This window comes from Delphinus delphis, chromosome 18 (genome assembly GCF_949987515.2).
Source record: "Delphinus delphis chromosome 18, mDelDel1.2, whole genome shotgun sequence".
Lineage (NCBI taxonomy): Eukaryota > Metazoa > Chordata > Mammalia > Artiodactyla > Delphinidae > Delphinus > Delphinus delphis.
In genome coordinates, this window is record NC_082700.1 from 7,480,326 (window position 1) to 7,498,128 (window position 17,803).

The following is a 17,803-nucleotide window of genomic DNA, read 5'->3' on the forward strand; positions in this document are numbered from 1 at the left end:
CACAGCAAGATCCTTTTTGACCCAGCTCCTAGAGAAGTGGAAATAAAAACTAAAATAAACAAATGGGACCTAATGAAACTTAAAAGCTTTTGCACAGCAAAGGAAACCATAAACAAGATGAAAAGACAGCCCTCAGAATGGGAGAAAATATTTGCCTATATTTTGAAGCAACCGACAAAGGATTAATCTCCAAAATTTACAAGCAGCCCATGCAGCTGAATATCAAAAAAACAAAAAACCCAGTCCAAAAATGGGCAGAAGACCTAAATAGACATTTCTCCAAAGAAGATATACAGATTGCCAACAAGCACATGATAGAATGCTCAGCATCACTAACCATTAGGGAAATGCAGATCAAAACTACAGTGAGGTATCACCCCACACTGGTCAGAATGGCCATCATCAAAAAATCTAGAAACAATAAATGCTGGAGAGGGTGTGGAGAAAAGGGAACACTCTTGCATTGTTGGTGGGAACGTAAATTGATACAGCCACTATGGAGAACAGTATGGAGCTTCCTTAAAGTACTAAAAATAGAACTACCATACGACACAGGCATCCCACTACTGGGCATATGCCCTGAGAACACGATAATTCAAAAAGAGTCATGTACCACAATGTTCATTGCAGCTCTATTTACATAGCCAGGACGTGGAAGCAACCTAAGTGTCCATCAACAGATGAATGGATAAAGAAGATGTGGCACATATAACAGTGGAATATTACTCAGCCATAAACAAAACGAAATTGAGTTATTTTTTAGTGAGGTGGATGGACCTAGAGTCTGTCATACAGAGTGAAGTAAGTCAGAAAGAGAAAAACAAATACTGTATGCTAACACATATACATGGAATCTAAAAAAAGAAAAATGGTTATGAAGAACCTAGGGGCAGGACAGGAATAAAGATGCAGACATAGAGAATGGACTTGAGGACATGGGGAGTGGGAAGGGTAAGCTGGGACGAAGTGAGAGAGTGGCATGGGCATATATGCACTACCAAATGTAAAATTGATAGCTAGTGGGAAGCTGCTGCATAGGACAGGGAGATCAGCTCGGTGCTTTGTGACCACCTAGAGGGGTGGGATAGGGAGGGTGGGAGGGAGATGCAAGAGGGAGGGGATATGGGGATATATGTATATGTATAGCTGATTCACTTTGTTATAAAGCAGAAACTAACACACCATTGTAAAGCAATTATACTCTAATAAAGATGTTAAAAAAAGAAGATTAAAGGTGGTAAAGACAATATAAAATTAAACATTTTAATACTGAAAAAAAAAAAGTGGCAGCCCCGAGTGGGACCCAGGCTTTGTGACTTTAGGGACCACATGAGTGACCTCTAAGGTCTCTAAAGGCAGCTGTATCACTGACCAAAGGACAAAAGCTGCTTGAGTTCAGTGCTGCAGCAGCCCTCTGGCGAGGAGGGGCGTGTGTGCACGCAGCTGTGGATGGAAGATGTGTCAGAGGTCCTGCATGGGGAGAGCGACAGGCTTGAGCCAGAGTGGGGGTTAGGTTTCTGGGTGTATTCTGGAAATTCAGAGAAGAGCCCATTTTCTTAGAGTTGGGAGAATTTCGTTCAATTCCAGGCAGACTGTGTTGTACCAGGGCCCATGGTGACTTGATATAAGAGGCAGGAATGATTGAATGGCTGATCTAATGCCACGTCACTAGACACTTCTCTCTGTGAGCACATCCCTTGGACAATGAAGAATTTTTTAAAATTTTGCATCACCCAGACAAAATCACAACTTCAAAACAAACAAAACAGAAGCATGAGAATGAGAGGAAGCCGGGGAGAGCTTTGATATTAATAGATTTTCAAACTGTTGGAGCGTCAGGTATTAGATCCCATCAGACATGGAACATTATTCAACTAAATAAAAGGGAATGTTCTCTCTAGTTTTCTGGAACTGGGAGATGGATCTTCTCTCAGTCCCGAGGCTGCAGTTTTGTGTCTCTAATGAGGTGTAAGAATAGATGTGATGCAGTTGCTTAGCGGCTGCTACAGTTATCACTTTGGGGCTTGTTTACTCACTAGGTGCTTCACCGCAAATGGCAGATTTGTAAGGGACTCCCGCCCTTTGGAGTTCTTACTGTGTCCATAGATCAATGGAAATCCTGGGTATCCAGAGCCCCCAGCAGTGTCATCAGGGCTCTTCTGGCTCTCCTGTGTCTGTCCAGGACAGGGTACATTGGTTTCTTCCTTTTTCCATTTGTTGACTTCTCCAGTAAAGGATTTTTTGACCCTCAGAAAGATCTGAAGGCCCCCGTGACCCAACCTCTGGGTTCTCTGCAGGGGACAGACCAAAGGCTGGTCATTCCAGGGTTCTCAGTGGTACCAGCTGAATCGTGAGATCCTATTGGTTTGAACGAGGCTTCAAGGCTGATTTTTAGGAGGAACTCTATGAGAACCAGATCAGGAAGGATCCAGATGAAGAATCCAAGGAAGGAATTTGGATAAAAGGCCAAATGTAATTTGAAAATTGCATCTATACAGTTCGAATTACCTTAGACCAGTGGTTCTCAAACTTCAGTATGTATCAGAATCACCTGGGGGGCTGTTAAAACTCTTGCTGGGCCCGCCCTCAGCGTTTTTAATTCCTTAGGTCCAAGGAAGGCATTAACATTTGCATTTTCAACAAGTTCCTTGGTGATTCTGCTGTGACCCCTGGTCCAGGGGCCACACCTTGAGAACCAGTACATTAGACCATGGACTCTTAGAGCTTAAGTGGATCTCAGTTACTCTGTATTAGTCTCTTAGTTTAACTGGTAAGGAAACTAAGTCCAGAGAGATTGCTTTGCCAGTGACAAACAGCAGGTTAATGTCAGGTGGGGGACGCAATTCTAGTCACCAAATCCTCCCTGCTCTATTGCATTGCTCTCCTCTTTTGAGTCTTCTTGTGTGTGTTTCCAGGGATGTGCATGTTGATTGTTCTGATCTAGGCTGTAAACTCGAGAACACTTGCTGTTTGCTTTAGTGCAGGCATCCCTCTTTTTATTGTGCTTCACAGACACTGCGGGGTTTTTTGTTTTTGTTTTTTTTACAAATTGAAGGTTTGCAGCAGCCCTGAATTGTCGGATGATGGTTAGCATTTTTTAGCAATAACGTATTTTTAAATTAAGTGATGTACCTTGTTTTTTAGACATAATGCTATTGCACATACAGTGGACTACAGTATAGCATAAACATCACTTTTATGTGTACTGGGAAACAAAAACATTCCTGTGAGTTGCTTTATCTGGTATTTGCTTCATCGTGGTGGTGCGGAACTGAAGCCACGCTATTTCTGAGGTGTGCTTGTAGAGTCGAAGAGGTAACACACCTGGTTTTAGAGTACTGACCAGGCTGTGAATCCTGGCTTTGCTACTCTGTAGCTGGGTGACCCTGGGCAAGGTATTCAACTTCTCCAAGATTCAGTTTCTCATCTGAAACATGAGACTAATTGTGGTAGGTCGAATAATGACCTCCAAAGGTGTTCACATCCTAATCTCGGGAACATGTGAATGGGTTATGTTACGTGGCAAGGAGGAATCAAGGTTGCTAACCAGCTGAATTTAAGTTCAATTTAAGAGATGATTCTGGATTATCTGGGTGGGACCCAACGTAATCACAAGGATCCTTCAAATGTGGAAGAAGGAGGCAGAAGAGTTGGTGTCGCAAAGAAGACATGATCAGACATTGCTGGTTTTGAGGTTGGAAGGGTCCACAAGCCAAGGAATGCAGGTGATCTCTAGAAGCTGGGAAAAGCAAGGAGACAGAAGCGATGCATCTCCAGAAGGAATGCAGCCATGTGGACACCTTCATTTTGGCCCAACGAGACCGATTTCAGACTTCTGACCTCCAGATAATCAATTTGTCTTGTTTTAAGCCACTGAGCTTGTGGCTAGTTGTCCCAGCAGCCCCAGGAAACGCATGCAGTCACCATGTGTGCTCACAGGATTGCTTGAGTTTAAAGGAGACCAAGGGTGTAAGACACCAGCACGGGCGTGAGGACTGAGCCCTGCACAAGGCCATTGCTCCAGCAACCTGCTGTCCGCAGCGCTCACTTTTCGATTCCAAGAAGCGCTTTGGCGTAACCGGGAACAGGAATCCTGCCAAGGCGAAACCATGAAGAAAGTGGGTCTCCGAGCGGCTCCACCGAGGAAGGGAGTGGATGGTTTCCGAACCCGTGTCCGCTTTACACACACCGCTGTCTGTTTCTGACGTCTTATCAGGTAAAGGTCAGTGGAATTATCAATGGGGTTTGTGCTGTGCGCGACAGTGATGATTAATTCGGGGTTTCGGGTAATTTTGAGACTGCGCTGCAGTAGCGTGTCTTCTGACGGTTCCCCTTGTGTGTTTATCCTACAGCCAGAACTGTGTGGATGCGTACCCCACCTTCCTCGTCACGCTCTGGAGCGCCGGGCTTCTCTGCAGCCAAGGTAACCCAGGCTTCTCCTGCGTGTTCTCTTTCTGAAACGTGATGCATCACCAGGAGCTTCGAGGGCAGGCTTTTTGCTGAAAAGGCTTCGCCTGCCCTCCAGCTCCAATCCATGAAGCCCTGGAGAGGCGAGACCCTCCGGAGGCTGTGTTTCAGCGGGCGGGGCGCCCGCGCGGAGCCCTGCGGTAATGCATCGCTAATGCTGGCCCCCTGGTGGCTGGTGGAGAGTGGCTGCGCTGACAAGGGTGGTTTATGGCTAAATGTGACTCAGAATCCTTAAGCCGTGTTAGCTCAGATGCAAGGGCATTCTAAATGAGAGCGCCCGAGGGGTCTATTCTGGGCCAGCTGTCACTTGGCTGTCCTGCCAGTCGGCTTCTGCATGGTGATCCTTCTTCGGTCCAGGTCTCCAGCCTCCCCGGTTCTTAGCAGCCCACCGTCTTGACTTCAGCACGTTGACCCCCAGAGTTGATTTAAAATTAAGTGGAAACCTGAGTGGTGGTTTTTTTTTTTTTTTCTTTTTGGCCGTGCCACGCGGCATGTGGGCTCTAGTTCCCAGACCAGGGATCGAACCCGCGCCCCCTTCATTGGAAGCACAGAGTCTTCCACTGGACCGCCAGGGAAGTCCCTGTGTGGTATTTTTGTTCCCCTTTGGAGACTGGCCCTGTGTCTGGTGAAGGCTCGGCATGACCTGGCCGGCTTCCATGCTGTGGCCCAGCAGTGCATGACAAAAGGCCACTAGCGTCCTCTGATAAATGATTTCATCCTTATTGCCTTCACTCATTCTATAAAGTAGGTAAAGTAGATATTATTTCCCCCTGTTACCTTTGAGGACCCTCAGGGACATAAAGTGACTTTATGACAGGTTCAGGGACATAAAGTGACTTTTTCAAGGTTGCTTAGCTGGTGAATAACAGAGCCAGGATGGGAGCCCAGGTCTTTCAGGCTAAATCCTGGATTTTTCACAAGTATCCTCTTACTTTATTTATTTCCATAAAAATATACATTGAACACCTACTATGTGCCAAGCCCTGTCCCTGGATACACAGCGATAAATAAAACAGAGATGGTGGTGAAGCACACAGCAGTTGGCGAGATGGACCATAGAAAATAAATGAATGGATAAATTTTTGCCAAGAGTGAGACATGCCATGAAGGAAAAGAATAAGGTGCAGTGAGAGAGAAGAGAGGTGAGGGATGGTAGCAGAAACCACTTCAGGAATATCATGTGCGCTGTAAGGCTGTCAGTAAGCTCACTCTTTATTTCCCACTTTCTGTCCTCAGTTAAATAAGAAACATGTCTGGCATCACTTGAAAAGTCAAGTCAAACTACACTTAGAGTAGGAGAGATGCTTCCTTTTATGTCTTAGACGATACTTGATACAGGTGAATCTGGAGTTGTTCTGGTTAGTTAAATACAAAGGGAGTTGGAAGGGGTTTCAGGGTGCTGGAAATATGCATTTTCTGCCAAAGCAAGTGTTGGCATTGCTGGGAGACAGAAGTGTCAGTCACCCCTGTTCGATAATCATCACTTCCTATGAATATGGTAGATTGTAGAATTTTTTAGGTGAAAGGAGCCCCAGCCCAAACCCATCACTTTACAGAGCAGGAACCCAAACCCCAGGGGAACTTGCTCAAACCTGAGAATTTTAGACCCTGGATTTGAATCCACGACACCTCTCCTGGTGTTCCAAGCAGCCCAGGTCCACACCAGAGGTGGGCGCCGTTCCCTGCATATGGGCAAGGAGTTCAGCCACTTTGCACCCTGGTTTCTTTTAGGTTATATTCACCTTAGCTCCCAGTGAAAGAGAGATGGGTCGGTGAGTTAGAGCAGAGCGACCCGGAAGGGACCAACCAGGAAAGACTTTGTCCAAGGCAAATTGTGAATTGTGACAATTTTGTGACCTTCAGAGAGGAGAGGATCGTAGACCAGAGTACCCGGTATGCCTCGGGCAGTACGTGACGCATAAAAAGTGCTCGGTTAATGCACTTAATTTGGTATTTGAATAACGCTGGGGGGTTTTCACAGAGCTTTTATACCCATACTTCTGTTTCACCTGCATATTAATTCCTGATAGGTAGGAAAGCTGTAATCAGCCCTTTGTCCAGATGTGGAATGAGTTAAGCATTAGCTCCAGATCGTAATAGTCCTGGTGGGGCTGGGTTTCCTAACTCTCAGCTCCAAGCGTTCAGGCCTCCATGGGGTTATTTGGCTGGAATGCAAAGGGCATTTCTTTCCCCAGAGATCTTTCCTGAACTGTAGCAATTGTTCAGAAAAGGTTGCACGTTGCAATTCCTGGAGGCCCACAGGTGAAGGGCGTACTTTGAAGAGAACCAGCTTCAGAGCAGGGCTCTGGGTTCAAGTCCAGCTCTCCTCCCAAACACACACACACACACACACACACACACACACACACACACACACACACTTACAAGCTGACAGTCTTACACAAGCCCCTTGGCCAATGGAGCCCATGTTTCCACATCTGGAAATAGAAAAGATGGTATCAATCATGTGAAAAGGATTCAAATTAGATGAAGGGTTTGAAAAGACTTTGTAAACTACACCGTGATGCCAATACAGGGTAACATGACTATTATTCTTATTATTTTTATGTGAACATAATTTTTTATTTCTCTGAGATAAATGCCCAAGTGTACAGTTGCTGTACCATATGGTAATTCCATGTTTAGTTTTGTAGGAAATTCTTGAAGTCTTTACCAGACTGTAACATTTCACATTCCCACCAGCAATATGTAGCCTCATCAGTGTTTGGTGTCATCGTTATTTTTTGTTAGCCATTCTGATAGGTGTGTAGTGATGTCTCATTATCGTTTTAATTTGTGCTTCCTTATAATGTCTAATGAGAGTAATCTTCATGTGCTTTTTTTTTTTTTTTTTGCCATTTGTACATCCCCTTTGCTGAAATACCTTTCATGTCTTTTGTTAAATTTCTAACTAGATTGTTTTGTTTTATTTTTTCTGTTGAGTTTTTTTTTTAACATCTTTATTGGAGTATAATTGCTTTACAATGATGTGTTAGTTTCTGCTTTATAACAAAGTGAATCAGCTATACATATACATACATCCCCATGTCCCCTCCCTCTTGCGTCTCCCTCCCACCCTCCCTATCCCACCCCTCTAGGTGGTCACAAAGCACTGAACTGATGTCCCGGTGCTATGCGGCTGCTTCCCACTAGCTATCTATTTTACATTTGGTAGTGTATATATGTCCATGCCACTCTCTCACTTCGTCCCAGCTTACCCTTCCCCCTCCCCATGTCCTCAAGTCCATTCTCTACATCTGCATCTTTATTCCTGTCCTGCCCCTAGGTTCTTCAGAACCTTTTTTTTTTTATTCCATATACACGTGTTAGCATGCGGTATTTGTTTTTCTGTTTCTGACTTACTTCGCAACATGACTATTATTAAAGATCTCAGGTTTCTTCCAGCTGCAGGCTCTTTGCTGAACTTCACATCGGCCCCAACTGGCAGAAGCTGAGGCCTCTGCTCAGTTTCGTGACCAACATTGATTGCATAATGACTGTATTAATACTGGGTTAACTTAGCATGCTTTGGTGTCAGCGACGCTAACGCAAGGTGTTTTCCTTTCTCCACTTAGTTCCTGCGGCTTTTGCTGGACTGATGTACCTGGTTGTGAGGCAAAAGTACTTTGTTGGCTACCTGGGGGAGAGAACGCAGAGGTAGGCCATTGGGACTGTTTAAGAACCGTGCAGGGAGTCGTACTTTTCCAGCTGGAAGAGTGGTCATTCACAACAGTATTCCATCTACCATTTAAGGCCCTGTGGGACCACTCAGGGTGGGAGGGTGGAGGCCGACTAGGACCCCTCGTCCTTTTCTCCTTGAGCTTTGCTGGTTCTGAAATACAGCTGGGGCCCTCGACTAGTTTTCCCATTTAAAAATTCCCCCACACGGTGCTGGGCTCACAAAGCATGCTTTAACGCATTCTTTGCAACCCCACACCCTCTACTCCCACCCTGCAGAGTCTGGGGCTTGAATGACGGTCTCTGTCTGGCTTCCCAAAGCCTCCAGTGAGTGAAACATTTCATTGTTTGCCTAGAGAAACGAGAACTAAAGCTTGCACCTTGTGATGAGTTCCCTTGAGTAACAGATCATCCGGGGACCAGCGGAAAGAATGTTGAGAAAGTAAGATGCACTAGCAGGCATCAGACGGAGCCAGTGGATAGAGTCACCACTGCGCTGCTTACAGATGTCGCCCAAAGCGGCAATTGTACTTTCCCTAGACCTGGGTTGGGAAGGCTGGATTTTAGTAAAATAAATGATAATGCTTGAAGAAGAAATGTTTGAGTTACAATTTCCACCAGTTCCTGAGCGATCAGAATTCCTGATGGGCTCTGAAGGCTGGGAAGATGCTCTGGGAGCTCCGCCCACACACTGACCCCAGCCTCCGGCTCCATGTCTCTCCCTTGTCTGGCTTCACTTCTCTCTGTCTCTCACAATAGCGCCCCCTCTAGTGGATAAGGGACTCTCCGTTCAGGGAGCCTCCTTCAGCGGTGACAAAGGCAGTGCCATCCCAGAAGGTCACCAGGTGAAAGCACTGCTTCTGGGGAACCCGGGGGCCTGCGAAGCTGAGTGATTTCCGGTGGTTGGATGGTCAGCTGCGGCCGGAGAGGAATGGTGGTACCCCCAGCAAGTCTCCTCCAAGCTCACCTCCCCCTCATTCCTCTCTAGCGGCGTTTTTGTTTATCCTCTAAAACCACAACTCCATTACCTCGCACATCCTTGTCAACGCTGTCCTCAGTGATATTCTTTATTCTTCTTTATCCTGGAAAACCGCTATTCTGCCTTTCCCCAGAGGTTTACCTGTTGTCCAGAGTCGAAGGGGGCAGAGTAACTATCAATGAAATGAGGGGTTCTGCTCTCCCGGCTGGCTCCCCCCGAAGCCCCGTCTTCCTCCCCCAAAGTCCCAGGAATTCAGCCCAGTCACTGGTCTCCTCTTTATCCGTCACCACTTGCCTGAGATCTTAAAGTTGCTTTAATTTTTAATCTTTTTGGCCACGCCGCGTGGCTTGCGGGATCTTAGTTCCCCGACCAGGGATTGAACCCGGGGCCACGGCAGTGAAAGCACGGAGCCCTAACCACTGGACCACCAGGGAATTCCCTTAAAGTTGCTTTAATTCCAAGACACTCTGTGGGACATGACAAAATATGTCCGCTTACCCACAGGCTCTTTTCATTTCCAAGGTAGTCACTACTAGGGAATGAACAAGAATACACAACAGGACAATAGACTTAAAAATGGACGCGTCTCTGGACCTCATTGAAATGAGGCCCGTGCTCTTAAATCCCTCCCTGGTCTCCCCCATCAGGTGGTGGGAAGAAGATCCCATCGCCCCTTAGCCCACTGTCTGTGCCAGTGCTGGACCCTTCTCACCGCCCCTGCACATGCGTTACTAGCCATCATCGTGCTCCTTCCCGCCGAGACCTAGCACGGCCTCACAATACTTTCTCAACACAGTGTTCTGGGCAGTTGTCATCAGCAGAAACGATACACACTAGATGAAGTGTCTGATCCTAATTTAGACCAAAATATAGCCTGAGGGCCTCTGTGGTCATGTCAAGGGGATTTTTTTTTTTTTTTTTTGCTGTACCGTGGGACATGCGGGATCTTAGTTTCCCGACCAGCGATCGAACCCATGCCCCCTGCATTGGGAGCGCAGAGTCTTAACCGCTGGGCTGCCAGGGAAGTCCCCAGGTCAAGGGGATTTTTAATTCTGCCTTCTAGAAACTACTTGCTAATCCCTCTTCTGCTGTAGACTCCTCTCCTTCCCCTGTCCTTCTGTCCCTGGGCTGTGTCACCCTTGGATTCTGCAGATGCCTTAATACCCTCCAGACCTGCTTTAGTTCTTGGCCTCACCAGCGCATGGAGGTTACTGCTCAGTGAGATCCTTCCCCAGAACCTTCTCCCTTGGGCTCTAGATCATCTTTTGGCTCTGACCCCTTCAGAAGTTCCAGTGTCATTTTTGGTCCAGTGGGTGGGTAAGTCACTCCTCGCCTTCCGGCTTCAGGCTGCCCTGCAAGAATTTTACATCTGTCTCCTTTACTCCTCCTAGAAGTTATGGCTCTTATTCTCAGTCCTTCTCCTTACACGGTGACCCCTTTCTCCCTGTCCTGATGAGGTAGCATCCTTAATGACACTGCAGTGTAGGGTGAATTTTAGTTTCTTCCTCTTTCCTTCTGAGCTACTATCTGGGCCCAAACTCAATGGCAGTTGGCCTGATGTTACAAGACTACCTGCCTTTTACCACCTGCCTGGCATCTAGGCTGCTCTGTCTGCTTGTCCCTCAGAGCCCTGTTCCCTGGTGGAGCTCCCACTAAGTTTCTCTTTGCAATTTGAAGTTCTCAGCTCAGAGCTGGTTGGGCAAAGATTGGCTGCGACTCGAGGCCTGTGAGTTCGGGTTACCCAAGCCCACCTTCTCCTCATTGCCTACGCCCCCCTCGTTCACTCAGCATCATTCAGGACCTTTACTGACCACCTGCTCTGAGCAGGTACTGTGTCAGTTGTGAGGTGATAACAGTAAGCATGGCAGAGACCTGGGAATCTCCCAGAGTCAGGGGCACCGTGCAAGACCCCAAATATTGAGCTTACAGAAATGATAATGGACACAGTTTTCAAAAGCCCATCTCCAAGCTTGAGACTTAAAAATGCAGTGAATGAAGGGCTGGACGGGGCCCCCCCCCCCCCTTCACACGTAGCCCTGCACGTGACAGCGTGCTGAGTTCTTGTCTGGGAAGAGTTAAAGCACCATAGACCCATCTCCTTAGGGGAGATATGCCTCGAATCCTTAGAAACTTCCTACCCAAATCAAGAACACCACTGTTTCATCAGGAGGTACTCCCGTTTCATCCTTCGCCACAGATTTATCTTGGGCAGGTTCTGAAATAGCTTCACAAATCACTTTTCCTTGTTTCTGTAATGAGCATATGGTGGCCTCATTCGTGTGAGAAATCTGAGTCACAATAGTTGACTTTTAACAATTTAATTTCTCTGAAGCCTCTGTTCTCTGGCTGAAAAATAGACTCGTTTGCTTTATTTTCAGTTCCTTATCAGCATTAGCAGGTAATTCTCTGTATTTGTCTTTGAGGACCGCCATAACACAGTGCCACAGACTGGGGGGCTTAAACAACAGATACGCATTTTCTCACAGTTCTGGAGGCTGGAAGTCCAAGACGAAGATGTCGGGGGCGTTGGTTTCCTCTGAGGCTTCTCTCCTTGGCTTGCAGACGGCCGTCTTCTCCCTTTGTCCTCAGTGGTCTTCCCTCTGTGCATGTCTGTGTCTTCACCTCTTTTTATAAGAACACCAGTTATGGTGAGTTAGGGTCCACCCCAGTGACCTCGTTTGACCTTAATTACCTCTCTTTAAAGACCCTCTTTCTAAATAGTCATTCTGCGGTCTGACGTGAATGCGGGGGATACAATTCAGCTCGCTTTTCTTTTGGGACCAAACTTTTTTTCCCCAACAAAGAGCTAGAATGTGTCCCTTCCTGAGCAGGACCGTGAACAGGAAACCAAAGACAGAGGAACACAGCCGGCTAAAAAGGAGCAGGGTGCTGGCAGCGGGCAGTGCCTCCCAGACTTTACTGGGCCCGGGAGTCACAGAGGGAGCTCGTCAGTGGCGCAGGTTCTGACCCAGTGGATCTGGGGAGGGACCTGGGATTCTGCATTTCCAACAGGTGTCTGTGCTGCTGGTGCACGGGACACTGTGGGCAGCGAGGACGTTCATGCTCAACCGTGGAATGATTTTCAAATTCTCGACACAGGAATATTAGGAGATGCCTTATGAACCTTTGGGGTCCCTTTCAAAATGATAAAATTTCTAACGTCGAGCCTGTGGATGCCACATTCTGCTCTCTGATTGTAGCAAACGAGGGCCAAGCAGCATTAAGGCGTCTGTTTAGCTGAGCTGGCTGATCTCGGGGAGCACTCCTGATTGCCACAGGGGCCCCTCGCCGGGGTCTTTACTAACAGCCTTAGAGACTCACTTGGCTGGACTTTCTACATGTGCCGGTGCTGCACAGATGGACCAGCCACAGCCGTCACGGGAGGATGCTGCAGGGGAGAGAGGAAGCCAGGGCAGCCCCTATGCACAGCTAGGTGGTCACATGTCACTGGGGAGACGCCTCCTGACCCCAGCTGATGCTCTGTCCAAGCGGCTTAGGATTTTGAGCCTCTGAGAGAAGGCGAGGAAACGTCTCCCTCCCCTGATTCACTTCAATTGTAAGGGCCTGCCTTCCAGTGCTGGGGGTTGGCTCTCATTAGAGCGAACATGAGTTATTCCCAGGCAGCTCAGGAGACTAGATCGAGCCCTCGGATGCCAACGCACCGCTTAGATGCCACCAGGCTTCTTGGCTCATTGAAACCATCTTCTCACACAGAGGCCCTGAAAGCCCTGCATGCTACACGCTGGCCAGCACAGCTCCTACAGGCGCTCCTGGAGAGGGTCTCAGGCAGCCCATGGGTTCCTAGTCCCCGGTCAGAACCCCGCTGACCAGCAGAAGCCACCACCCTCACGCCGTCCAGGAGCTGGCGTGCCGATGGCACTGAGAAGCCGGAGAGCAGAGCCCTAATGGTGATGGGCGTGAGGCTCTCTTAGCTCGGTTTTGAAATAGATTCAATGACTAATAGTAGCTAAGACACTACCATCCTTCATAGAAAGTAAATGGAGCATTCTTGAGTAAAAGGAGCTGTATTTAAAGCCCGTGTACCTCAACGTGATAGCGTTTCTTGTTAATTTGGTATCATTTGTGTTGCCTCTACAGTTTCTCTTCCCTTTTTTTTCCAGCACACGTGGCTACATATTTGGGAAACGCATCATCCTGTTCCTGTTCCTCATGTCCCTGGCTGGGATACTCAACTATTTCCTCATCCTCGTTTTCGGAAGTGACTTTGAAAACTACATGAAGACGATCGCCACCACCATCTCCCCCCTCCTCCTCATCCCCTAACTGAATTCCGGGTGGGTGTGCTCAGCTAATCAGTCCCTAGAAGCCGTCCTAACTCAACCCTTTAAACGACGCTGTAAATCTGCTGACCCTCTGGGCTTTGCAGCTTGAGCGAACCTCACTTTTCCTGGAAGAGAATATCTTCATGTCAGCTCCGCCCTGGAACGTGACGGTGGCACCAGATTTGCTCTTCAGATCCCGTCTGTGTGTTTCTTACTTATCCTGCTTTCCGAGGATGTGTTGTGACCCGATTTATGTTTTCCTAAAATAAAATGCAGACACATATGCGAGGCTGGTGGTTGAGTTTTACGTGGGTAAATTGCTACAGTTGAATAACTGCGTTGTTTTCCTTGACCTTAATGATGATGATAAAAAAATACGCTGTCTTCACACACACATACACACACACACACACACACCTGGAAGGTCACCAGTGGTCAAGTGTGATTATCTCTGGGTGAAGAGATTCGGAGTAAGTGTTAATCTCTTATTTATATTTTCATGTATTATTTGAAAATTTTTAAGTGGCAAAAAAATACCACGAAACAAAGAAAGAGACAGGACACAACTGAAGACTGCCTTTTCCAGGTTGGTCTGGTGTTGCCCCTGACCCCCAGCACAGCACCCTGTGCACGTCTCAACCGCAGCAAGTCCATATCGCAACGTCAAGGTGCTTTTAGTACGTGCCGCCCATGCCCACTAAATCGTCAGCTCTTGAATGTCCCTGTTTATTTTGCTTTTCCTGTGCCAAGCTTAGAGGCTGGCGCATAGCAGGCACCCAAGGGCTCAGACTATTTGGGAACTCAGAAAACGTCCTGTACCGTGATGTATTGTAGGGGACAGTAGGCGTGAGTCGTATGAGATCAAGATTTTTTTCTAACGGTTTTAATGAGATAAATAAATTGGGGATAAATGCAAAAACAAACAAACAATCCTTCCTGTGGACAAACAGACTTCCTTAAGAACCTTTTGTTTCCTTAAGAATCTTTTGTTGAATGTGTGCCCCCTACCCGCACCCCATGAGGACTAGGTTGGTACCTTTATGTGCTACCATCGTGCCCAGCACTCTTTGTATCATTCAGTTTAAAATGTGCTGTAACTCAGTGTCAGAGCCTAGGATGATGCCAGACCCATCGTAGGGGTCCCCAAATATTAGTAGAACAAATGAATAAGTAAGTGCATGAGTTCATGAGTCCCTGGCTGGTAATACTTCATAAAGTATGTGTGTGGAGCCATTTCCCGTATCAGGTACAGATTCGTAATGGTCCAACCACTGTCACACCTGCTGTTCCTTGACAGAAAAAGCACAATTTGGAAGACAGCAGGGTGTGCTCAGGAGCCTAGGACACCCAATGGAGAGAAGCCGGCTCATCGGGACTGAGCTCTCAGTTGAGGTGACCAGCAGTAGATGAGCCCCCTTTACCCCCAGCCGAGTTGCATCATGGTCACCATCACAGGGAGGATGGGGCTGGATGGGGGCCAACTCTCCCCCCGGCTCTCTCCTGTTGGGAGCAGAGTGGATGGGCACGTGGAGTCTGGCCTCAGTGATGTCTGCATCAACGTGTTGCATGCGTGATGCTCAAGGCAAGCAGGTCTCTCAGTTCACGGGAACAGTCCTCACGGGGTCATGGTTTCCTAGCCTGTCTGAGGGTCCAGGCTGAAGACCCCACATCCAGCAGGAGCCAGTTGCCTCAGTGGAGTTGCTTCTGCTCTCAGCTCTCGGGGCGGGAGCAGGACTCAGTATCCTAGCCGGGCCTTTCTTTGCATCTTGGTGACAGGAAAGGTCACGGCAAGCTGCAGGATGCAAGTGGCCCCTGTGCCTACCTCAGCCTCGGTTGGTTCAGAGGATGGTAGGGTGAGAAATCATCCCAGTTTGCCTGGGACCAAGGGCTTTCCTGGAAGGTGGGGCTTTTGTTTTTAAAACTGGGACAGTCCTGGGAAACCAAGAAGAGTCGGTCACCCTAAGGGTGGGCTAGGCCAGAATATGCCCAGTGGAGCCTGGGGGCACCTTATCCCAGAGGCCAAACTGGCCATGGGGCCTGCAGCGGGCAGGAGAGGAAGCAATGTGATGGCCCATCAGAGGAGGCTCTGCAGGCCGTGGCCTGGGCAGGCCGGGCAGGGCGGAGGCACCAGGGGGATGAGACGTGGGTAGAGCAGCCTTCCTCCACATTGTGAAGAAGGGGCGCTCAGGTGCAGAGCTCCTGCGTGAGGGACCCCGCCCCTAATAGGAGGCAGCGGTGCACAGTGACCAAACTCTCTGCAGAGTTCCGGCCTCGGCTGGACCCCTGCTCTGTCACGTCCTCAGTTCTGTGCCGTCTTCCCATGTGCTAAACTGGGCTAATAACAGTGCCAGCTTTACGGGGTGTTGTGAGGAATAATGAGATAAAGCAACTGAATAAGTTTACCATATAATAAGTGCTGAAGATTATTATTGCTATATTTATTATATTCATTATTGCTACATTCGTTTTCTGTTGCTGCAGAATGAAATCCCACGCACTTCGACGTTTAAAGTCAAGTGCATTGACTATCACAGGCGTCGCGCTGCCGGCTCTAACGCAGTGCGCTCCTCCCAGACTGCTCCGGGGCTCCCTTCATCCTTTCATTCAGTGTCTGTGGTCATCTCTTCCCAGAGCCCCCAAGACCACCTCACTGCGCCTGCATAGAAGCCCAGCCTTCCTCCGCCTCACCCCCTGTCCTCCTGCCTTCCCGCTTTTCTTGTCCGTACCCATCACCACCAGAAATCAGACCACTTATTTACCCCTTCCCTGGTTTATTCTTTGCCTCCTACACTGGAATGTAAGCTTCCAAAGGGCAGGGACACTGCCTCTATTGTTTATTGCTCTACCCCAGAGCAATAAATACCCCAGAGCAACACCCCTATTGTTTTTTGGTTTTGTTTCTGTTTTTTCTTTGCTGTACGCGGGCCTCTCGCTGTTGTGGCCTCTCCCATTGCGGAGCACAGGCTCCGGATGCGCAGGCTCAGCGGCCATGGCTCACCGGCCTAGCCGCTCCGCGGCATGTGGGATCTTCCCGGACCGGGGCACGAACCCGCATGCCCTGCATCGGCAGGCGGACGCTCAACCACTGCGCCACCAGGGAAGCGCCCCCCCCCCCATTGTTTATTGCCGAGAACAGTGCTGGACATGATCAGTGCTCAAGAGACGCTTGTGAGCCAATAACAGAATAGACTGGGTGGTGAGGTTGTATCTCCTGGTTTATATGATGTGTGGTGGTGAGACAGGCCTGGGACCTGGACCCTTTGCTGCGGTGCTGCAGTGCTTGCACGTGGACACACCTCTCCTCCAGCTACAAAATAGAGAGAAACTGTATGGGACTAAAAATGACTGTGTGCATGCGCAGTTGGGGCAAATTCTGGCCCCAGAAGATACAGAGACCAAAAAAAAACCAAACAAACTCAACCGCCACTTTTGAAGAGCCCGGAGCAAAAGCAGGGTATTGAGCCTTCCCCCTGCACACAACACCACCTAAGGGGTGGGCAAACTCCCTAAGCCACCCTTCCGGCCCGACCCCTGGACACACCTCACTCTCACCCCCTGTAAGAAACAAGCCTGCCCCGCCTCGGGAACGAACAAGCAAGGGAACCTGTTGTTTGTTCTCCCTCCCTGCTGCTGCAGCAGGGGCCCCGGTAGAGCCTTGCCTGAATTTCTTGTCTGGCCTCTAGTCAATTTCTATTGCCTGGGGAAGGCGAGGAGCCTGGGTCGGGAACAGTGAGGGCTGTGATGGTGATATCTGAAGGACTATAAGTTGGGACAGGGAGCCTAACGGATGTTCTCAAGTTTTACTAAGCAAAGCTCCAGCTACGGAGCTGTTAAAAGATGCAAATCCCTCAGTGCCACCCCCAGAGATACGATTTGGTAGGTCATGAACAGGGCCCAGGAATTCACCTTCTTATTCAGATTCTCAGGGTTTTCCTGATGTGAGTGGTTGCAGACTACCTTTTCAGGAACCCTTTGCTCTAGAGCTGCGCCACCCAATACGATAGCCACACGTGGCTATGGAGCCCTTGAACTTGGCTTGTCGGCATGGGGATGGGCTGTAAATGGAAAACGCACGCCGGATTTTGAAGACGTAATATAAAAAATGTAAAATATCCCATTAAGAATGTTTTTATATTGATTACACATCCAAATGATAATCTTGTGGATATGTTGTGTTAAACAAAATGCATTCATTCATTAATTAGAATTAATTGCACCTGTTTCTTTCTACGTTCCTTAATGTGATGACTAGAAAATTTTAAATTCCATATGCAGCTGGTGTTGTATCGATATTTCTATTGGACAGCACCGGTCCAGAAGTTCTGTGGGAGCCAGCAAGGTCTCCTAGCTGAAAAACACGCTGGACCTCAGGCCAAGCACGTGTCTTTGGGTAACG

General features: G+C 48.3%; 1 protein-coding gene across 5 annotated transcripts in view; it reads left to right on the top strand.

Moving 5' to 3' along the window:
- ALOX5AP (arachidonate 5-lipoxygenase activating protein) overlaps nucleotides 1-13,677 on the top strand; it is a 78,193-nt gene extending 64,516 nt beyond the window's left edge. For 2 of the 5 annotated variants that reach the window (XR_009516766.1, XR_009516767.1), the window contains one exon: nucleotides 4,353-4,377. Coding sequence is in view for 1 of the 5 variants with exons in the window: in XM_059995616.1 (XP_059851599.1) it covers nucleotides 4,353-4,423; nucleotides 8,043-8,124; nucleotides 13,246-13,408 (316 nt within the window). In the remaining 4 variants the exon portion in view is untranslated. Of the gene's footprint in view, nucleotides 1-4,352; nucleotides 4,424-8,042; nucleotides 8,125-13,245 lie in introns of those variants that run through there. The other 3 variants (XM_059995616.1, XR_009516768.1, XR_009516770.1) reach the window with 3 other exon arrangements.
- Nucleotides 13,678-17,803: the final 4,126 nt, after the last annotated feature.